This window comes from Lycium barbarum, chromosome 9 (genome assembly GCF_019175385.1).
Source record: "Lycium barbarum isolate Lr01 chromosome 9, ASM1917538v2, whole genome shotgun sequence".
Classification (NCBI taxonomy): domain Eukaryota; kingdom Viridiplantae; phylum Streptophyta; class Magnoliopsida; order Solanales; family Solanaceae; genus Lycium; species Lycium barbarum.
This window is the reverse complement of record NC_083345.1, coordinates 4,238,954-4,263,330: the sequence shown is the minus strand read 5'-3', so window position 1 is coordinate 4,263,330 and position 24,377 is coordinate 4,238,954. Positions and strand designations below refer to the sequence as shown.

General features: G+C 37.4%; 1 protein-coding gene across 3 annotated transcripts; it reads right to left on the bottom strand.

The window, feature by feature from the left end:
- Positions 1 to 414: 414 nt before the first annotated feature.
- LOC132610150 (beta-galactosidase 9) lies at positions 415 to 22,969 on the bottom strand. Of its 3 annotated transcripts, none has more exons than XM_060324432.1 (19): positions 22,716 to 22,969; positions 21,204 to 21,299; positions 20,879 to 20,991; positions 20,434 to 20,500; positions 19,337 to 19,429; positions 18,886 to 18,984; positions 18,311 to 18,399; positions 15,353 to 15,458; positions 14,380 to 14,467; positions 13,869 to 13,990; positions 12,456 to 12,653; positions 11,610 to 11,842; positions 10,363 to 10,478; positions 4,313 to 4,410; positions 3,822 to 3,932; positions 2,879 to 2,989; positions 1,385 to 1,593; positions 907 to 1,252; positions 415 to 745 (listed from the first exon to the last, which is right to left on the bottom strand). In XM_060324432.1, exons 1-19 carry the CDS (start codon positions 22,917 to 22,919, stop codon positions 605 to 607), a joined length of 2,640 nt encoding a protein of 879 aa, XP_060180415.1. In that variant the 5' UTR covers positions 22,920 to 22,969; the 3' UTR covers positions 415 to 604. The 3 variants fall into 3 exon arrangements, with proteins under 3 accessions (XP_060180415.1, XP_060180414.1, XP_060180416.1); XM_060324431.1 differs by having other exon boundaries at positions 18,886 to 19,029; positions 22,716 to 22,967; XM_060324433.1 differs by lacking the exons at positions 20,879 to 20,991; positions 21,204 to 21,299; positions 22,716 to 22,969 and having other exon boundaries at positions 18,886 to 19,029; positions 19,337 to 19,500; positions 20,434 to 20,508.
- Positions 22,970 to 24,377: the final 1,408 nt, after the last annotated feature.

Sequence of the window (24,377 nt, the reverse complement as noted above, 5' to 3'; positions counted from 1 at the left end):
AGTAAAGTGTGTCTAAATTGAGGCAAGGGAGTAACATTTTTTTTTCCTGATAATCATTGGGTCTTGACCAGCTTACCACGAATCTTGATAAATTCCACAGGGTAGCTATCTCCCATTTAACACAGATACCGGATAACTTTGCCCATCAGAACTTGAACAGATGGAAATAAGTTGTCTAGTACTTTTCCTCGGGTAATTTAAACTTAAGTCTTCAGGCTTCTCAACCAACTTCATTGATGACCACACCCTTAAGTGCTAAAGAAGTAACATTCCTTTAGGAGTAACAAAGTCCTGATGATCTTATGAAAATGTTCAAATTCAATTGAAACCCCAGCAACTTCTCTCAACAGTATGCACTAAAGCCAATTGCATTGTTATTTTTAGCCATAACTTGTAGCTCATATCCATCAGCAATAGCTATTAAGACACTCATTTCATTTTATATAACGTTAACCGAACATTTATAGATAATCGTCCATGCATGTTTTCTTCGAGTGACTGTAATGATGCAATTCAAGAAATGCTGCAGGGGCTCGGGGTGGGGCAACAAGTGGCCTTTAAGGGAAGCATTTCATTCTAAGCTTATGGTATTACCAGATCCTCGTTACGAGGAAGCTGAAGTGCTGAAACCTGGTGGCGGCGAGCATTTTGCCTGAACAGCCAAACTCTTCACAACGTGTCGACATGGATCTCCAAATACAGCATTAGAAATGCCAATGGTGCAACTATTTCTTCCCTTACAAGCCTGTAATATAATGGAAGTTTGATAAAGATACTCAAGAGGCGGATGCAAACTTTGAAACTTAGAGGTTCCCACAACGACCTCAAGTTAATACTACAATAGGGAAACAAGACAGGTGGCAGCTGAGACAAATGAAAAAATGAAAATGAAACAAATGAACGAACCTGAGACACAACAGACAAGGAATTTGCAGCATGGCATTTGCCTTGAGAGAACTTTTGACAGCTGCCGTTCGGATTTCCATAGCTTGCAAACTCAATAGAAGAGATTGTATGCCGTTCGTCACATTGCAAGAGCATTTCTGGTGTTTTATCCGTCAGAGCCAATTTTCCATTGAACTCTGAACGAGACCACTTATGTAGAGGTGGATAGTGCTTTTCTGATACTTTTGCACATATGGTTTCAGTAGAACGCGTAGTAATGGAAATCTCAAATGGAGTCTTATCTGTTTCTTCAAAGATAACTAGTACATTATTAGATGACTTTAGCCATGATCTAGGTATGTGGTACCTGTTCGAAAAAGAGGAAAAAAAATTATAAGCAACATGATATACCAGCTCAGACCCATTTCACAGCACCTACACACGAGCCAATATTCCTAAAATGTAAAATAGAATTTCAGCAAGTAAAAGAGGTCCATACCAGCCTTGAGTAATCTCTCCACAGTTTGTCCTACATTTACCAGAGTTGTAAGCACCTCGATAATCACAAGTTCTTCCACATCCATTATTTGGTGCAACCAAAGTCCAATATCTTCCTATATGGTGACCATTAACCCATGCCTGACCTTTTCCCATGCTACTAAAATCAAGGGCAACTGGATCTGTTCCGCCTGGGGCATCAAACTTTGTCTGATCAAACGACAAGACAAACCACTTAATATCATTCTTACACCAACAAACGCAACACAAGATGAAAGTAAACATAGAGAAGCACATGTTCCAAGAAACTTTGTAGTAGCACATGAAAAAAGAAATGAACGGGTTGTAGAGAATTCCTATTCTACATTCTACAAGCTATTAAGGACCTATTCCTAAGAAAGAATGAAAGGACTGACTTTCCTTTTACCTAATTAATCTACAATCTACAACTATGAAATAGAAGCATCTAGCAATAGGGGGGTCAAAAGCGAATATTTCTTTACTCCCCTCTTTAGTCACTACTTTGGTCTTCGTCATACAGCTAGTAAAGGATCCATATATGAGATACCAATTAGCTGGGATTAAAGCTCAGAAGTCATTAGATACATTTCAATTTAAACAAAAGAAATGCCCAATTGTAGTTGTTACACTCTAAGTTGCGCGGACTCTTCACTTTCGTTGTCGTACCCGTGTCGGATTCTCCAAAAATGCACTACTTTTGGAGTGTCCGACACGCACCCGCCAATATTTTTGAAGAGTCCGAGCAACATAGGTTACACTTACATTTGGTCCGATTTGTATCAGAAGTCCTTCATTCTGGTTAGAGACTTGTACTCCGTGTATTGATTGGGAGATTTTGATAACCTTTAACTCTCAAGAACTCCTAATTTTCCTTAAAAGACTAATTATCACATACTGTAATGAAATGGACCTCAATAGAACGTTATGAATTCAAAGAATTCACAGAGCTGACTCCAATTAATTGGAAACAGAGGCATAGTCAGTTGATTGTAAAGTGAGAATGGTAGGTCCTTTATCGACTGAAAATTTTCCATATGTACACCCACCTTCCCATAACAAGAAAAGCGAAAGGTCAAAAAGTTCTCACTCCTCTTACTTGGGATTGAGAATGTTAAAATTGAAGGGAAGTCTTAGAGAATAAATTCTTCATATAGAATGTAATGGAAGACATGAAATACGATCACAGAATTAACAAAACAATACTGAACATCTCTTCTGTGACAAGACTTTCCTAGTAGTATCGAATGTGGTGGCTTGCTTCACCCACAAATAAATGATAGCTTAAGGAAGATAATAAATGATATAGCACATACAATAAAGGAATCACACTTGAGTGACTTAACAATGGTCATAAGCACTTCTACACAAAACAACTCAGACACTAATTTTAAGAAACCAAACTGCCTATTATTAGCAAGTTTTCCCCTATGCTAGTGATAGCTGAATCTGGGAATGTGATCTTTGTCTGACTTACCTTGTACCACGAAAAGAGTGATGGAATTGCATCATTGGGCAACTCAGTCCATCCTGCATTTTCAGTACTATTGACAGCATATACTTCCAGGAATTCGCCTTTAAGCCCCGCCTGTTTAACATATAACTAAAATTCAGGCTTCCTATTTTTCAATAGTATATTGAAATAGCGTAAGAAAGTTTAATCATCTCCAAGTTCGCATTAAGACCAAATTTGTTTATTCGATTGTGGAAGAAATGGTATTTTTTTTTATTATTTTTTTTTTAATACAAGCTGATTCTGTGTGCATACTTGAATTATATCAAATTTTGAAAATTCACAAGCAAAGAACAGATAGATAGAGAAGCCTTGGTTTTTTCACGTTATATTTTCAGTAGAAATAGGATGTTTTTTAGCTTAACTGAAGGAACATACTATGAGTCCACAAATGAGAGCTAATTGCAGATTAGCAGTCTACTTGAACATGAAAGAAACCCACATCTTATCCACTGATATTCACTGAGAAAGGATGCCTACCAAAAAGCTTTTGGGTAAAATCTAGTTGGGACTTTTTCCACATCTTATCCAGTATCCACGATGCTATCATCAATTTTCTCAGCACCATTAACACTGTTCAAATACCACTAATGAGTGAAAAGTAAACCTACTTGTCCTTCCAGTCTAGAGTAGTTTCTCATATTTTGGTTCTTCCAATTGTTCCAACACTCACGAGATGAAGGGCATAAAACTACCTCTGGACTCATTACAAACTGCTAGTTTCCCAAGTAACTATCAACATCAAAGCAAATAGAGGCTTCTTAGATCCCTATTTCAAAGTTTCTTGCACATGCACATAAACTAGAGCAAGGAATATCAGTCTCTGCAACACCTCCCATTAATTAGAAGTTTGATCTTTATCATGTGCGACCATCAAAATTCATTTGAGATGAAGAACATGAGGTACCTGGTAGGTCCATAAGGATGATGTGAGATTAATATCCCCATTTATGCATCCTGTAAGCTTCAGCTGACCTTTAAAACCTGCCCCATCCTTCTCTAAGAAGGCACCATAATTCTGAAAATGTGGCAGAAAAGTCTTTTTCAGCTTTTGAGGTCAGTAAGGGATGACACTTGAGAGCCTTGTGTGTGTCATACTAAACATTTGAAAAATTATAAAGCAAAATGTGAATTAACCTGCAAACATGCATTGTCACCACTGATTCAAGGAGGGAAAGAAATGAGAGAGAAAAATGGAGGTTAGGGATTCAAAATATGGAATTTGGACAATGGAAGATTATATCTTCTTTTCCCAATTCTGATGAGAGAATGAGATGATAGAACTTCAGGTTTCACCAAAAGATTAATATCACCGCTTTCAAGTTTAAGATAATACTTCAGATTTAACGTGATCCAAATTTCTCATCAGGGTAATTCAACTTCTAAACTAGCTTTTACCTGCAATCCCACTGTCTCAGATAATAGCAGTATGTCATTGTATCCCTGAACAAGCTTAACAGGTTGAACCACCTTGATCCATTTGCCTTTCACACTACCTTCACTTGCAACAGACATCATAGGGTAAAAGGGTGAGGAATTGGAGATATAAGGAGAAAAAGGGAAAGAAAAGATTTCGCTAGCATGACCAGACGTAGGGACCCTCTCAAAGCTAGCTTGACTAATGTTTTAGCCATATGCACTGTATACACAAGCACCAAAGTGATATTTAAAAAAAAAAAATTAGCTTACCTGTATTCAGCAGGCTTTCTAAAAGGGTGACATACTGACATGCAAAAAGAATAGTTCATTTTTCTTGGATGCTTTAAGATATGAATAGAGGCAGCCAGCTACTTCTCAGGAGTTGTCGCTGTCTTCAAGTAGATTCCTTATAGAGAGCTAGAACTCTATAATTGCAAGGATCTTGAACACCAGTTGGGCACGGTCTTGAGGATTAGTGTCACGACCCAAACCGATGAGGGCCACGAATGACACCCAAGACCCTACTCGGCTGAGTGCCATACTACCATTCTATTCATTAGTCACTATCTTATGTGAACCTTTAAATTATGAAATGACGCTTCCGTCAAGTAAAATATGAAAAACATTTTTAATAAAACTATTTCGTCAAGTTAGGGACTTCTCCCTTATCGTTAATTCAAAGAAAACCTTTGGTCACAATAAAATCTTTAAAACAATGCATATGAACACGTCGACCTACATGGCTGCTCTACACAGCTGTCGACATCTCAATGCACTATCCATAGGACACTGTCTGCAAAAGCCTCTAACAAGGACCAAGTTACCATAACATAAGTTGAGACTGGGCCTCAACATACTCGTAATGCATCTGACTCAAGGACATACATAAGTACTCTGACTCGGCAACACTCCGAACAGAAATGGAGTTCACCAATCCAGCTGATAGCCCGAGAATGTCCTATGGCAAGTGTCCTCTATTGAACTGTCTGCACCTGTGTGGCAGCGCCCCTAGGCAAAGGGACGTCAGTACGAATAATGTACCGAGTGTGTAAGGCAGAACTGAAACAATATATCTTGACTCGAATGATAAAAGAATAACAGACTCACTCTGTACCTATAACCAACACTGCGAATAATGTACATGCATATGAACTTCAAATGCATCATGAGTTTGTGTGTGTGTGTGTGTATTTATATATATATATAATACATGCCTTCGCCCTGCTCGCAGCCCCTTCGGGCATAATAACATAATGGCCCCTTCGGGCATCATAATCACCGTATACCAGCTAATTAGGTGGTTTGCGTATATAACGCCTTAGCCCTTTTCCCCTTCCCCATGAACTGATGTCGTGCCTGTATGTAAATACACAAATGCATGAAAATCTTTGGAAACCATCAAGAATTGAGATGCTCTTAGTACTTCTAAGAGTAGAATGATATGAAGACTCGATTACTTGTTGTTCGCTCATGTCATAGGATCATGCCAAAATGAAAGAAAGGAAAAGCCTTAACATACCTTGAAGCGTATCTATTCGCCCAACTTCTACCTTTCGAATTCGCGAGTCTATAACTAAGAGAAGTTATACTATTGCTAGACTCGCCTTCATGTACTTATCTTAATCCTTCAAATTAAATATTTCTAGAGTTTGCTGAAATTCGGGCAGCATCTCCCCTGTTTATATCCCTAGCTCGAAATCACAATCCAACAACCAACAACAACAACAACCACTATACTAACATCAACCACATCATCATCAATACCAAAATACTCCATAAGACATCTCATATGATTTTTATCCGATTTCTCTACAGATAAATTAACTATACGCTCATTTAATCGTTCTACCTTCGTAAATAAACCTAAAACAATGATAATAAGGAAAGATTCATACCTTAGTCTTACTAAAACAGCAATATCCTCAATATTCACCTTGAGTCCAAGCCAAATCCATCGCAAAACGATACTATAATCACAATTATGCACCACCCGAGCCTTGATTAGTTAAAATCACTCAAATCCCTCAACTTTTTGTGACAAAAATGACCCTATATGTTGCTGAGCCTTAAGATCTGATTTTGGGTGAAAAATGAGGGGCAAAACCCCTTTTATAAGGTTCTAAAATCGGTTCGGGCACTGTAGCAGTTACTGTAGCGCGCGGCTACTGTAACACATCGGTTACTGTAGCGCGCGTTTCTGCTCTATCAGCCTAACTTGTAATGTCCATAATTCTCTACTCCGATGTCGTATCAACGAGCGGTTTGTTGCTTGGAAACTAGACTCGACAAACTTCATTTTAGGATTTTGAAACACCTTAAAACTCCTAATATAGTAGGAGATATACCCCTCCAAAATTGACCAAAAATTCTGTCAACTTTTTTCTAAATTTTCGATAAACTTATTTTCTTCGATTTGCTTGATCCCGGAACCTTTAGACGCTTGCTTAACACTTGTTAAGAGTATTCATTAACCTTATAAGGGTTTCATGACCTCTCCGAGCTTACATTAGTTTACTCACAACGCACATGACGCGATAATTTTCAAGGTGTAACATCCTCCCCACCTTAGAAACATTCGTCTTCGAATGTTACACGCTTAGAAATTCTACAAAAAATTTTGCCAGAATTTTCCCTATAATTACCACTACCATCCTGTGCACAGCAACCCAAAATAATGCCGCATAGGGCCACATGCTAATATATACAACAATCTGGCCTCACATGACCAATCACAATAGCTATAAATAAACCCAATACCTGGGGAAGATGATGTCTCAAACTGGGCCTCCTGGGACAACGGAAACAATTGCGGATACTTAGTCTTCATCTCCTCTTCCGCCTCCCAAGTCATCTCTTCGACATTATTATTTCTCCAGAGTACTTTAACAGAAGCCACATCCTTAGTTCGTAGCCGACGGACTTGTCTATCTAATATAGCCACAAGGATTTCCTCATACGGTAACTGTTAAGTCACCTGGATATCATCTACTGGCACGACTCTCGAAGGATCTCCTATGCATTTACGGAGCATGGAACACCGGATGTACAAACTCTAGCTCATATGCTACCTTACCCACAGTACGAATAATTCTATATGGCCCAATGTATCGAGGGCTCAACTTACCCTTCTTGCCAAATCTCATCACTCCCTTCATAGGAGAGATCTCTAAGAAAACCCAATCGCCTACCTCAAACTCTAGTTTGCGCCGCCGATTATCTGCATAGGATTTCTGTCGACTCTGCGCCGCTAATAATCTTTCTTGAATCACTTTCACTTTCTCAACCGCTTGCTGGATTAAGTCGGGGCCCATTAGCTGATTTTCTCCTATATCAAACCACCCTATGGGTGATCTACATCTTACAAGTTAGGCTGACAGAGCAGAAACGCGCGCTACAGTAACCACTCTGCTACTGTAGCCGCCCTGCTACGGTAACTGCTACAGTACCCGAACCGACTTTATAACCTTATAAAAGGGGTTTTACCCCTCATTTTTCATCCAAATACCTCTCAAAATATCCTAAACTTTTTAGAATAATCCCCTAACTTCCGTCCATAGAATTTTAGCGCAAATTAAGTGAAATCTCCGGATTTAGGTCCGAACAGCGTATAGTTGTGATTATTATAAAATCGTATAGCGACGAGTTTTGGCTCAAGTTCAAGGGGGGAAATGAAGATATCGTCATATCGCAATATTAACGGGAGTAAGGTATGAATCTATTCTTATTAATGTTAATTTCGCTTTATTTATGGATATAAAGTTGCTAAATAGTCGTATAACGAGTTGGTTAGTTATGGGACTTGGAAAACATCGTGTGGGATATTTATGGAACATGATGGTGTTGAAAATGATATTGTTGATGTTGGTATTGTTGTTGTTGTTGTTGGTTACTGGATTGTGTTTTCGGGCTAGGCATATAACCAGGGGAGATGCTGCCCGAATTTTGGCAGATTCTAAAAGGATTTTAATTAAAGGCTTGAGACAAGCATGTGACGATAAGCCTAACAATAGTGTGAATTCTCTTGAATGTAGATTTACGAGCTTGGGAGGACAAGCGCTAAGTAGTTAAGGTTAGGGCGACTAAAAAGGTATGTTAAGGCTATCCTTTCCTTCTTTTTGGCATGATCTATGACAAGCGCGAAGCGTAATGATATCCATAATGAATCCACTCCTAGATGTAGGATATCCTGAGTTCCTTGACTTCTTAAGCCCGAAGGGGCATCCATAAGTTGTATGATTTCATAACGATGTCTAATTCCCGAAGGGGACATTCATAAGGTTTCCTTATTCCTATGCATTTCACATTTGATTTTTGAGTCTTGAAGGAGACAAATGAAAAGGGGAAGAAGTTCCCATTTTTGAAAAAGGGGAAGAAGCTCCCGTTTTGAACTAAAAGTTGCTCCGAAAGGAGTCTTTTGATGGTTTCCAAAGATTTTCATGCATTTGCATATTTACATACATGCATGACATCATTTCATGGGGAAGGGGAAAAGGGCTAAGGCATTATATACGCAAACCACCTGATCAGCTGATATACGATGATTATGAGGCCCAAAGGGCCATTATGCTATTATGCCCGAAGGGGCTGCGAGCAGGGCGAAGGCATGCATTATATAAATATATATATATATATAGACACAAACAAACTCATGATGCATTAAAAGTTCATATGCATGTACATTATTCGCAATGTGGTTATAGGTACAGAGTGAGCCTGTTACTCTTTTATCATTCGAGTCGAGATATATTGTTTCAGTTCTGCCTTACATACTCGGTACATTATTCGTACTGACGTCCCTTTGCCTGGGGGGTGCTGTGTTTCATGCCACACAGGTGCAGACAGTTGAATAGAGGACACTTGCCATAGGACGTTCCCGGGCTATCAGCTGGATTGGTGAACTCCATTTCTGTTCGGAGTGTTGCCGATTCAGAGTACTTATGTATGTCCTTGAGTCAGATGCATTACGAGTATGTTGAGGCCCTGTCTCAACTTATGTTATGGTAACTTGGTCCTTGTTAGAGGCTTTTGCAGACAGTGTCATGTGGATAGTGCGTCGAGATGTCGACAGCTGTGTAAAGCGGCCATGTAGGTCAACATGTTCATATGCATTGTTTTAAAGATTTTATTGTGACCAAAGTTTTTCTTTGAATTAACGAGAAGGGAGAAGTTCCTGACTTGATGAAATAGTTTTATTAAAAATGTTTTTCATGTTTTACTTGATGGAAGCGTCATTTCATAATTTAAAGGTTCACATAAGATTGTGACTTATGAATAGAATGGTAGTATGGCACTCAGCCGAGTAGGGTCTTGGGTATCATTCGCGGCCCTCATCAGTTTGGGTCGTGACAATTCGATCATGTGGTGCCTCTACTTATGCTGTAAGCGCAAGAGGCTGGGAAGAAAACACTATTAATGTCCATTGTTTCTGGTCTGAACAGTGTCAGAAATAGGGAGTTCTATTTAAGTTCCGGTTTATGAATAAATTACATAGCAATAGCAAACAGGCCGCTTAGCTTTAGGCTTCTTGTCACTTTTCTGCTTTCTTAATCCCTGAAATTTGTTGCACTATATTTGGATCACTTGTCCATTTAGCAGCTTATCTCGTGTTGTTGAAAAGTCCTAGTTGCTGCTCAAATTTTGACAACTCTGTATTTTAGTTCACACAATAATTTCTCCCTTTCTACATAAGATGCCTTCATTTTTAATCTTTTCATGACAAATCTCAAGAGCCTTCAAAATAAACAAGGGGCACTGATTTTCTACATTATTGATTCACCCTATGACAGATGATCTATTTAACATATCTCCATCTAGTTATGAGCATTTGACAGAGATTCAACAAAAAATCATCAGGCCGACCTATGCTCAGAGATGGAAATCGACATAAATTGAAAATCATATTCATGCAGACCAAGAAAAGTTAAATGTCTGAAGTACACTTTGACAATGCCAGAAGAATTGAGTACTATTATAACACAAATAAAAGAGATGCATAATAAATATAGCACAAAAGAAACCTAACCAAATACCTGCAAGCTGTCCATTAACAAAAATACGAACAAAATCACGCATGCTATCAATAACAATCGTTGGACTGACATCATTTTCCTCCCAAAATGAGATGTCATCATCAGAGATATATAGCCTGCATTCACCAGAGATTGCAGAGGAAGTCATCACTATTTTAGTTTGCAACCAATGATAAATGTTATGAAACTATATGGAACCAAATCTGGCACGGTGTTTCTGGTATTTGTGATGTGTGGCTACTCACTTGTTAAAGCAAAAGAAAGCACGAGCTGAAGAGAACAGGGGGACAACAGAACATTGAGAGAGTGACTTTATGGGATGGACAATCATTAATATTGTTGCCCACCAAACAATTCATCTCAAAAGTCAAAATTACCAAAAGGTCTGCAGATGCTCATCTAAAGCGGGTTGACATTGTTAATGCCTAACTATTCACAAACGGACCTCAGAACCAAGTGTAAGGATAACAAAACTTGGACGTTGAGAAATATTATGCTTCGTCCATCCTCAAACCTCGAAGTTCATATTGCCTTATTTGAAATTCTAATATTCTTTTTAGTCCTAAATTTTGAAATCCTCAGACCAAAGGGTTAAGTATCACATGTCACAGTGATTCACAAGCCAAAATGCAGGGGGAAAAGGGGAAGAGAACACACAGAAACACGCAGAGACAGACACAAACAGTGGCACTACAAGGGAAGAGAACAACAACATAAGCAGTTTAATCCCACAAGTGGGGTCTAGGGAGAGTAGAGTGTACCCAGACCTTAGCCCTACCTCGGGAGACCCTCCGCTCAAGGCACGACAGGGAAAGATAACAGTTTGGTTAAACCAGAAGTGTCCAACCTCTAGTTTCTGAAAGTTAGTCTTACATCTATTTTTAAGTTAACAACTATCAGATATCAGAGTGGTCATGTAAAGTGTTTGGATTCTAAGGGTCTTTTCTTGTGTTCGAAGTTGATTTCAACTCCAGTACAGATGACATCCTGAGAATATGGTATAAACAGTGAGGCTTTAAAGCTTTTTATGGAATTTGACAAATCCCATAATCAAGAGGCTCCAAATTAACTGACAGAATGAATGGGGATCAAAGTCATTAACTTGCCCTCACAGTTTATTAGTTTACAGGAAGCTCTGTATCCAATCAAATACTGTCATATGAAACGGGACGGACAGAGTATCTGACATCGTAAAGGTAGTAATCCCTGTTCAGTCTGATCCTAACTACATTTATAAGTTGAAATACCTGGTCAGATACCACAAGTAATCAGACTGGTCTTTTGTCACATTCAGATGCTCCAGTATCCCTTTAGAAGTGAAATTTCTGTCACCCCACACTCCAAGTGGCTCCTTCAGTGTCATCCAAGATTGTGAAATACTTTCGAGTTTTCTTTTAATAATTAATTGTGGAAACAAAGAATTATTCCCAAATGAAACAGAATCAGAGCCCACTGTTTTGATTGAAGTTTGTGCCCCCACCTATTTAAAGGATGTAAAAGAGAAGAAATTAAATACATCATTAAAATTAATCACAAAGTACTACTTAGTTTTAGAAACGTTCTGGTGATTAAGTCACTATGTTATACTTGAAAGAGAGTGGATCCTTGTAACTATATGATGATGAGGTTATTAAAGCTAAAATTAGCTTTAGTAACCACGATGTGTTTCTCTTTCAAACAACATGTCCAAGTAAGTGAACACCTAAACTGTAGCTAAATTCGCAACGCATCGCCATGTCTTATGGTGACAAATCATAATATCAGATGAAGTATTTGCCAGAAGGGTGGTAAGCATTTAGTTCAACCATTTTTTTCAGAAGCTATAGGAGACAACTTAACCTGCCATGGAAAATCAACAATCTTTGTAATCTACTCACTACCATCATCCACACAGAAATGGTAATGACCGCAGCCTCAGTTTGTTCAAGCCACACATATGAAAGCATTATCGATACAATATAACAAGCCTTATCACTACAATATAACAAGCTGGGGAATAAAAGAAAATACTGAACAAGTAGACATGCAAGCACTGACAGCAATCTTTAGTAGTTCAAACTTATACTCTTTCAACTGTGGGAACATTAACAAACCTTAGCGGTGTTGAAAGCTGTGTTTCTGCAATCTGGCAGAATACTCACTGACCATGGAGATAAAGTGTACTCTTGACCATAAAATTTCACAGCTGCTGATTCATGTTCATCAATATTGGCAATAAATGCAGCGCATATGCTTTCATTCAAGGACAGATATTGGCCATTGATGTGGGGAATTCCACGATAGACATGTGCCTGAAGTAACATGAAAAGGGTAAAGCAGAGAAGGGATCAGAAACGTGATGATTCACAAAATCAATTTTAAAGCGAGAAGAAGAGTGTAACTTTATCCTAAAAGCAAAGATTCATTCTTTGAATAAACCTTTCTACTTCTTTTTTGGTTTGTTCGGGGGGTGGGGGTTATTCAAGGTATGGAAAGGGTGAAAACAGAGACAACAACAACAACAACAACAAGCCCAGTATAATCCCACTGTGTGGGGTCTGGGGAGGGTAGAGTGTACGCAGACCTAACCCCCACCTTGAAAGGTAGGGCGGCTGTTTCCGAAAGACCCTCGGGGTGAAAACAGAGAAAGGATCAGAAATATGATGATTAACAGGATCAACTTTAAGGTAAAAGGAAGAGAGTAACTTTATCCTTAAAGCATAATGATTCATACTTGAGTAAAATAACCATTCCCTCTTTTATTCCTTTCTGCTTTTCCTTAACTTTCACATTAAGTACCAGCTACGGCTGCCAAGTGTCCACTCTTAAAACATCACAAGCAGCAAAAGATAAAAAACCTCATTTGTAATTCACACACTCTCCCCATAGGAAGATGTTGTTCTTTGGAATAATTCTGTAAATCAGATTGCTTGGTAGGCCATTAGTCAATGGTAATTAATTTCCTGATCTGAAAAGAGACTTTTTCCTCCTCCAAATCAAGAAATCAAATCAACTAGATTGATCCATTGACCAGATCAATTTACGGCTTTGAATGGGATATTTTCCACCTATTTTTCAGCTATATATGGTGCTGTAAATAGCTTGCGATAACAAGAAACAATACAGTGATTTTTTTCATTATGCTTATGATCTGCTTTTCTTCAGAAGGACGATAAATGTAGGTGGTGTTAATTTTTTTTTATTTTTTATTTTTGTGTAATTTGTAAATGTAGGTGATATATTGCTCGTTCCATTAGCAACAGATGACTGCAACCTCCTCAAATAATAATATAACTGGTGGAGTTTTGGAACTATGAGATATGTCAAGGCATTTTGTGCTGTCCCAGAACAAAGTAAAAACATGATGCGCCTTTGACAATTAACCAAAAGTAATAAATACCTCCATAAAGGCAGTCTGGATAAAACATATTCATAAAAATATATTCAAGAACTGACATTTCATTTTACATTTAACAACACGTGGACTTATAGCGTTACAGCTGGGATTACTCTAGAACATAACTGACCTCTTGTTTTGGTCCCAGTTTAATATACTGAGGAGAATCAGCAGCGACAAGAGCGGGTTCACAAAGCTTGATAGCAGCATGCAGATCCTTCAAATGGCCCCATTTAGGTTGACGTAGTAGTCCTATGCAGTATAGTAATCAGAAGAAAACAAGAGAGAAGAGATTGATTATTTGATGATTATAACTTATAAGACACCTATTTACAGATGCAAGTCCGATAACATCTAATTTAAGAACTTGGCACTAATAAATATCTTAACCTTAAGGATCCTTATCCAAAAATAAATATTTTAACCTTAAGGATGATCCCAACACTAACACTTAGCATCCTATCGGAGACACAGTTTAACATAGACCTTTTTCATAAGGTAAGATATTTCAATGTAGTTATTCGGCCTAACTAATGATTATTTGTGAAAAACAGAGGTAAATATCAATTTACACCTGGCTATCAAATTTTACCATGGTAGGAATGTTCTTAAAGTAACGATACATAAACTCAAAAACTTACCATATTCATCAAGTGGAGCATCATAATCATAGCTAGTGATTTGAGTTGGGCCTCCTGCAGTCCGGCCAAAGTTTGTCCCACCAAAATACTGGAATTACAAGATCAAATAGCCAGTCAGCAAGATAACTGTTTTATTGCCTGGAAAGGAAAAGGAAAATGCCAGAAATCAAAGTTTCCAGCAATTTTCTAGTCAAATTACTGTTGTGGTGGTTAAAGAGTTCCCTGCAAGAGATGGTAAGACTTACAAAAAGTGTAGGGAAGTTGAAGGAAATGGTCTCTTCTTATTTAAACTGTCATTAGAATTGAAAGGAAATGGTTTCTTCTAATTTAAACTATCATTTTCTTGTCAAACAAAAGACGTCCACAAGAAAAATGATCTTCTCTGGTTTATTTTCCAGATATTTTCTCAAGAAATGCATTTTCTAGTGACTTTCCTGACATCAAACAGACCTAATAGAAGCTTTTACCCAGTACTAATGACTAACTTCAAGTAGAGGCGGAGCCACGATTCGAAGTTTGTGGGTTCGGGTTCTAATTCTTTAAAGTTAATGGGTTCTGAATTAATAATTTGAACACATTTGACTAAAGTTTTAATACAAATATGATTCGGACAAAAGCTACTGGGTTCGGCCGAACCCACGCCCGAAGGGCTAGCTCTGCCCCTGACTTCAAGCCTCTCCAGTTGGCATAAATTGGTAATCACATTTAGCCACATACATGAAGTGTCTGTTCCTAAACTCTTCAACAGACAAATACTGGATATAGAACAAATTCTAGTCATCAGGAAAAGAGATACATGGGTGGAACAGGATGATCTGCCTATCAGTTAACAAGAAAATTTCCAAGAGAATTAAAAGTTAGTAAGCTCAGCTTGAACAGGAGAGGATACACACACAAATACACACACACACATGCCTTTATCTGTACCAGACTGCAAAGTAAAACTTTAAGAGCACCATAAGTACTAAATTACCATATAATAGTTCTGCAGGCTGCCCCCACGCTGAAAGAAACGAGCAATTGCAAATGCAATATCCTCGGAAGGCCTATGTGGGAGTCTTTCTCCCCAGTCTGCAAACCTTCAGTAAAAGAAAAGAAATAAGATTCACTTTTTCTATTTTCCTTCGTTTGTATGTTATTGACTCCTTAACTTGATCCAAGATGTAGCTAAGAGTTCCTGCTTCTTTTTGCAATTGTATACATCAGACAGAGGAACAGGAAAACCCTAAAGAGCATTAATTTGGGACAAGAGCACAATTATACCATGTTTTCCTGGATCACAGTTCTTGACTTAGATTTCAGTACAAATACATAGCTGCTGAATGTTCAATGTCCAGATATATCTTTATATGCTCACAGACAAATTTATAATACTAATCATCATCATATCATCATATTATACTAAAAGTAGGAAGCCCCAAAGTGAAAAGTTAGATTGCAAAAATACCCCTTAAAAGCTAAGTGACCATTTTGTATACTATTTCAATAAATATTACTATGTTGTTTTGCAGCAAAACAAATTTACGTTTATTACCAAAAACTTAAAGTTCATCAATTACATACAATAACAACAACAACAACAACCCAGTGAAATCCCATATCTTGGGGTCTGGGGGGGGTAGAATGTACGCAGACCTTACTCCTACCAAGGTAGGATGGCTGTTTCCGAGAGACCCTCGGCTCAATAGAAGCATAAAAAGGGAGTCAGATAAGGTTAAAAGATTCAAAACGATATTGCAATGAAATAATGCAAGCTTAACAGTAAAACAGGATATAATCAGGGAATTCAAAGCGATATGGAAATGCAAATAACAAAAGCGGCACAGATAAAATAGAGTAATCAAAGTACAGAAAGTAGCAAATAATAACATAAATCAGAGCACAAGAAATTATAATGCGCTAATGCGCCTACTAATAAGGAAAGATAACGAGACTTATCTACTAGTCTTCTACCCTAATGTGGGTCCTCCACACCCTCCTATCTAAGGTCATGTCCTCGGTAAGCTGTAACTGCGTCATGTCCTGTCTAATCACCTCTCCCCAATATTTCTTTGGCCTACCCCTACCTCTTCTAAAACCATCCATGGCTAACCTCTCACACCTCCGATAAGTAGGGTAAATCAAAAGATAACTTCTTGGACTTTCATCCTGTACTACAGCCTTTTCAACTTACCTGAATTACTTTCAAACTCTAATTAATTCCTATTAAGTAATAAATTATAAAGTTTGCCTGATGCATTTACCTAGACCTTTCATTCTTTAACGTTAACCTTTTAAATCCCTACACAATAATCAGGTAACAAATTCGTGACTCATCAATTCTACAGATTAATTAAGTATAAAATGCTACAAAAGCAACCAATGAAGAAGAGGACTTGGGCCATTTGGATTGCAGGCGGTGCTGGTTTTGTTATTGTTGTACATTATTGCAGTTCTATATTTAGTTAAGGATGAAAGGATTTGACTTTTAATATGCTTATTTCTTTTCCGGTTAGTTTCTTCTTTTCAGCAGATCTTGCCTGGAAGATTATTTATTTTGATGGATATCTTATTCTTCTAAGTTAAAAGTTGGGATATATCATGGATTGGAGATTGAAGATTGTGGAACGTGTTTAAGATTTCTCACTTACTCTAGCACTTGTGATGAGAAGATACTGCGCTTTGGAATCCATCATGCCTCTTTTACACCTTATTTCATCATTTTGTACTCTATAATGTCAACTACAAGACCAGAATTAGAAAGACTAACCTCATTAGTTTCATTCTTTTATTATATTTTGAAGATATAGCCAAACCTGATTGTCTTGTAGTACATAATACGCAGCACAGCTCCAGCTTTGAGTGTCATGAGCAGAAGAATTTAATTTAGTTCGTTGTTAGAAAAATTTTACCATCCATTCTTTCGTAATCCAACAAGTTCGTTATATAGTTTAATTTATAACTCTGGCTCAAATAAAAGTAACAGTATATTTGTGATTCAAAAATATTTTGCTACGCATTTTGTGAAAATTAATACGAGGTACACGTGCAACGCACGTGCCCAAAGACTAGTTAACTAAATAAGCAACTGAGCTAAACTGACAGGAAGACTTTCCAACACCAAACTGCATATCCTAAGCAAACAAAGCACTCCACCACCATCCATTAGCAACCTAAGCTAAGACTTAAACTTGTTAGTCCTCCACCTCATATAATTGTCATCTTTCATGAGCACAACAGACTGATTGAGCAGCTGACTTTGGCCACCTTATCTTGTTTGGACCATTTGACACACAAATTAAATAGCTTTCTGCTAATCACAAAGACGCCCATCCCTGCCTTCAATAATTTTGATGGATCTAATATGCAAAGGCACAATTACAAAATGGGGGTAGAAGGTTTGCCTGAGGAATGATTTTGACAATCTTAGAAATTTAAAAAATCAAGCGATGATTCTTCATACGCTACTTCGTTTATTATTCTAAACTTGTTCATTTCATTATTTGAAGTTCTAAGATCCCTTTCTAATAACTTCCCTAACATTTTTTTCTTGATAATATTCTCCTTCCAACAAAAAGTGATTTCACTAAGCTAGTTTCCGGACTTAAGAAATTATGTAAGCAAGATAATAGGTAGCCATACCTTATGAGAAAGAACACTTATAGGGCTAAAAATGCCTCTAATGTAGATCTGTCATTCTTCTAAGCTTTCTTAACAGGGAATACGTGAAAGAAAAGCTTTTCATGTATGTCAGATTCTGCTGAGAACAACTTACTCAAAGTAGGTACTTGTTGCAAGCCAGGAAATGTGGCTTTTCAGTTCATGACTATATGAGATTGTATGATCATGACACTAACAAGAATCTAAGGTTTCCTGGGACCATGCACATAGTGATTCAAAACTCAATGAAATGACCAAGAAAGATCTAACAAATAAGAGGCGATTACAATACCATCCATCCCAATTCTCAGTCCAAATTTTTGGTTTCTTCTCAGAATTTGGCCTGAACGCATCACAGTAGTAGGCATTGCAAGTATCTATCTGTTAAAAAGAAAAATTCAACAACATAACAAGAAAAAGAAAGATCAAATACCCCTGGCCCTTAAAAGGAGGACTAACAATAACACAAGTGTGAAAGAACTCACTGCTTTCAAATTATATGTTTAATCGAAAAAGTTTGAAAACGCAGGGCTTGTGCATTTTAGATCAGTTTTACCTCAATTAATGTGTTCAGTTAACTTCAAAATTCAAATGACTGTATCTGTTCTGTATGACAAAAAGTTAAATTTGTTTAATTTTAAGGCGAAATTCAAATTGATTAGTTTCTGATCTTTTACAAAAGAAGCTCAAGAAATATGTTCACACATTCGCATAAAACTTCTACATGCTAGTTTTTATGCAACTGTTTCCGTGACATGAATTGCATTAAATAGATTATCTATTGAACCTTTTTTTATCAAAACTATCAGAGACTAACTAGACCAACTAGTTGTAAATTAGAGAAGAAACAGGAATCAAGTGCATTACGATGTATTCTGGAGCATCAGTTTGCCTGCACATGACCCATGGAACACCAGCGCCAAGACCAACAGCCATTTCAGCAGCCCACTTCATATATGTCTTCCCCTTGGGACCAAATGAGCTTTCAATATTTCCATATTCATTTTCAATCTGACAAAAGTAAATGTCATACAAAGACACAACTCTAGCTTAAACCTAGATGCAGAAGCATGCACAAGGCATATGCAGAGGGAAGGGGAAGGAGATAGATAAAATGGAAGAGTGGCTGCAAATGTCTCTAGAACTGAACGTTCATTAATCCTTTCAAGAGGGAATTGCTCACGCCCAGTTGTAAGGTGCATTATCCATGTCAATGCGGCAGAAATATTCCTAGTTGTTCAACTAATAAAGTCCAGTTATCAGACTTACAGTGATACTGATATTCTAGTTAGTGATTCAGGGTAAGAAATTTCAGAACCTGCAACAAAATGATCGGACCACCTTGCCACGAAAAGAGTGACTCGGCTATCATAAGATCAACTATCTTTTTAACATAGCGCTCCATCTCCTCCTGAGAAAAGTGTTTCAATTTGTCAAATTGCAATCTTCCAGCTGCCAATTAATGGTCTTAAACTACCACAACTGCAATTTAACCAACAAAGTGTTGGAAAGCCAACTTAATATTTGTTGTTCAATCAATCAACCAACTATGCCACAATCCCAAATGAATATTAGCTAAACAGAAATAAAAATTTACTACATAGAATGCCTGCCTGCCTTAAAATGCATGGAGTCTACATAGAATGCCTGCCTGCCTTAAAATCCATGGAGTAAGTGTTTTATTTAGAGAACCAAAGAGCAACTACAAGAATGTACTGTCCCCAATAGAGAAACAGGTTGATAAAAATTGCCTAGCTATTTGCTCCTGCAGAAAATCTCGAGGGGACGAGGAACAGAAGGACAAAACTAATCTTGAAATGCATGTGTGAACACAATAAACGGAAGACAGAAGCTTATTATTGTACGGTAGCATGGTGCTGATGAAGCACTTAATAAAAACAGGTTGTTGGAGGATTCTCCCACTTCATTGACCACTAGGCCACACCCTTGGGTTCTATGCCTAACAATGTATCTAATAGCTCTAGAAGTTAACTGAATTTAGAATTAACAAAATCACATGTAACTGGTTTCAACTCCGCCTGTGTGAGCTCGCTCACATTGCCGGTCCCAAGCCCGGATAAAGGAGGAGGGCTGCCGAGGGTCAATCGGAAACAGCCTCCCTACCCAGGTAGGGGTAAGGCTGCGTACATCTTACCCTCCCCAGACCCCACTATTGTGGGATTACACTGGGTAGTGACCAAGACCAAGACATGTAACTGGTTTCATCTTGTTGCATCAATATGGAACCTATAATATGTGCAACAGAAATGCAGGCCACAGATCATGTCCAACAAATAATAGACATGACCATACAAACAAGTTATCTTCAAAATTTAGAAGGCCACACTCCATGGACACCTCAGAAAGCCCTCATGCAATTCTACAGAAAGATTAGTGTTCTCCCTGCTATGATACCTTGAATGGTGCATTATCCGTTCGAAATTCTATTCCAGGTATATCACGAAGCCATACTGGAAAGCCCCTGCAATACGGGAAGCAAAATCACCTAGTGAGAGCAATAGAGAAGCACTCCGTGGTGACACAAATGTATTGATGCCCTTCTGCTAAATTTTGTTATTGACGTCTCTGATCTGTTTTTTAAAAAAAAAAAAAAAAATTGGGATCTTGATATTTGTGCTAAATTGTCAGCTACTGAATTAATAAAAATTCTCATTTCTAGATAGCACCCTTCTCTGTCTCTTATCAGCTTGTGAGAGCGAAAGCAATGTGTTTACCCAAAAGCAGTTAACCTTTTGCTTTGTTGAAATAATAGACTAATCCTGAAGCATGAAAAAACGTATTCTATATGAACTAATGATATGTCAAAAAGGGGCACAGGAATCATGGAAACAGAACGCACCCGAAATTCCATTCTGCACAAGCATATGGACCTATTCGAAGAAAGAGATATAGTCCATGAGACCCGACTAGCTTTGCGAACTTGACAATATCATATCTTCCTTCGAAGTTATACTGAAAAAAAAAACATTGAAAGAGAGAAGCAGTTCAGAAATATCAAGAACTTCTACAGATAAAAGTTAAAGAAAACTAAACGGTAGGAAATATAAAAAACGCCAATAGAAGAGCAAGACCAACTAGTTTTATACTTTAGATTCTACAAGAATACAGATTGCAACACCTCCAGTGCAACAAACACCAAAATGTAGGGTTCGGGAAATGAATACCTGTCCTCTCACTGGCTCATGACCATTCCAAAATGTATAAGTCTCAATGACATCTGCACCGCCTTCTTTGCTCCTAGCTATCAATTTAGGCCACATCTGGCATATGTGACATGTATAAGGCTTATTATATACTAAAAATGAATTCGTAACATAAGGATGTAGTGGAATTTCATACACTATGTTCTTCATGCGCAAAACCAGATAGATAAGTCCCATCAACCATTACATCAATGTTTATTTTTTCATTTCAGACTATGGAACATCAAACTAAGAGTTAGATTCTTTAAATTGCATGACAGAACTGTTTCAAGAAATGCAGTAACTGCATCAAGATCATATCTTTATTTGATTGTTCGATGTCCATCGAGAGTTTAAAATGATTTTTTCCTCATTGAGGGGCTTTAAGTTCAGATGTAATTGCACTGATCGAAAACCAACAATTTTCAGAATTCAGACACTGCAAATTAATGTTTCCCTTGAAATTTCTCCACAGCAAAATGTTTTTAAGAAAAAATGTGTTCTTTATCTTTTTTTTTTTCTTTTTTTTGATGATTAGGGAACCTGCAGCCTCTACGTTTGGGTGCGCACAGGTAAACCCCCCGCTCCTGTGCAATAGCCCGCAAACCACACACAAGAAAATGTGTTCTCTATCTTCTTCATTTTTCCTACTTAATTCCCCATTAATCCAAAATAATCCACATAGCAGCTACTTTTCACTTGATCTTTCAATTACAACAATACCCAATGTGATCCCCACAAGTGAGTCTGGGGAGGGTGAGGTGTACGCAGACGTTTTTTCCAATTCCATGAAATTTTCATTCGTCACTCCGATACAATATACTCCCTCCAAAAAATATTCTTTTTCGGTGTGTTGCAAAAAACATTGCCTACCTTTCTCCATTTGGAAACTATTTAAGAAGTACTCCCTCCGTCTCAATTTAAGTGTCTTACTCTCCTTTTTCGTCTGTCCCAAAAAAAAGTGTCTTTTTTTATATTTAGTAAATTGACAATTCGAATATACTACTCCCTCCGTTCACTTTTACTTATCCAGTATTTCAAAAATAGATTTTCACTTTTACTTATCACTTTTAGCATATGAAGAGAAGACAGTTTTATTTTTCCTGCTTAACCCATAATATTTATTACTCACTTCAAATCATTTTTTAAATCCAATAAAAATATGCACTAATTAATATGGACACATTAATAAATTATCCATTTCATTTACTATTTTTTAAATAACGTGAAAAGTGCAAAGTTAATAAGTAAAAGTAAAAGTGAGCGGAGGAAGTACATGGCAAGTTTAAAATCATAAGATTTAAAGTAAATTTTAATATATTATACACACCACCACAAATTTAAAAGTTAAATTTCGTGTATAAGTCAAACTAAATAACTTAAATTGGGACGAAAGGAGTGACTAACTTATGCATAGTGATTAAAAAGTGAAAATAACATGATTTTATTCATCAGATAATATACAATTAGTAAAAGTAAAAGTACTATTATAACCTCAGGGGTAGCACGTGGATAGTGAATTCCAGCAGAGATAAGAATACGGCGTTTACCGCCGATAATAAGAGCACGATGATCGTAAGTGACATTAAACGGCTTGAAATACTCGCCTGCGACTATCACCAACTGTATACTTAACGCCGTTAGTACTGACGGTAGACTGATTAGACCCTTTTTTCTACTCATCACAGGTACTGCCATTTTCTGATAGTTCTGTCTCAAAATGAAAATGGATTAATTAAGAGTAAAGTAAAACTGTTTCCTTAACTTTTTTTTTTTTTTTTTTTGGGCCGGGGGAGGGGGGGGGGGGCGGATTGACCTTCATTTGGTATGGTCTTCAATTTTTATTTTTGAACTTCAAATCAGTGGTCTTTGTGCCTAATATATGAGATTTTGCGTTCGAATCCCAACTCAATAAGAAAAAGAAATTTTTTACAAGGGAGATGTTTGGTTCCTGAATTCAAATTTTACCTTGAGAATTTTTTATAATGTTTTAGCAAAGGATATAAATTAAAGACCGCCAATACGAGGGAAAAAAATTAAAGACCGCCCTCAGCTAAGGACATTCCTGCTAATTTCTCTTTTCTTTTTATATATATATATATACGTGTGAGCAATTCTTCTTTTGGGGTGGTCTTTAAATTTTGCGTCTCATATTTATAATCTTTAAATTTCACCCTTCGGCTAAAACTCATGAGTTCCAGGTTCGAACCCCCACTCAGTTAAAAAAATTTAAAAAAATTACAAGGCAGAGTTTGAATTTCGCTATGCCCCCACCGGTAGAATTTCAGTTATGTTTAATCAAAAGCCTGCCGATGGGGGCAGACTTTTCCTTGAGACGTATATTTTTATTTTTATTTTACTTTTCAAGGTAAACTTTTAGTTATGTCTTAACTAAAAGTGTGCCTCATAAGATATAACTAAAAGTATGTCCCATAAGGCGGAATTTTTGTTAGGTAATAACTAAAGTTATGTCAGATCCGGCATAACTATAAGTTCCGCCTTATAAGACAAAGTTTATACCTTAAGGAAAAGTTTCGCCTCAGGGGCATACTTTTAGTTATGCCTTAACTAAAAGTATGCCCATAAGGCATAACTTTATAAGGCAAAGTCTATGTCTTAAGGAAAATTATGCCTTATAGGGCATACTTTTAGTTATGTCTACCTCATAAGGCATAACTAGGAAAAAACTTTTAGTTAAAACATAACTAAAAGTCTACCCATAAGTATGCCGGATCCGGCATACACTTGTTAAGGAATAACCAAAGTTATATCGGACCCGGTATACTTATGTCAAGTCTGCCCATAAGGCATGAGTATGTCGGCTCTGGCATTTTATTTTTAACAAGTGTATGCCGGGTCCGGCATACAGGCGACCCAAATCTTGCCTTGTGATTTTTTTTTTAATTTATGCTTGAGCGTGAGTTCAAACCCAGAACCTCATGATTTCTGCGCGAAGCTCAGGAGTGCAACGCGAAGGGCAAAAATTAAAGATCAGCAATATGGGGGGCAAAATTTAAAGACTACAAATATAAGGGGCAAAATTTAAAGACCACCCCAAAAGAAGGGCAATCCGCGCAAAAAAAATGTATACGTGTAGGACCAGTGGAGTGGTTGCTAAAGTTACATATTTGGTCGCTGCTCTCGGTCTCAAATTAC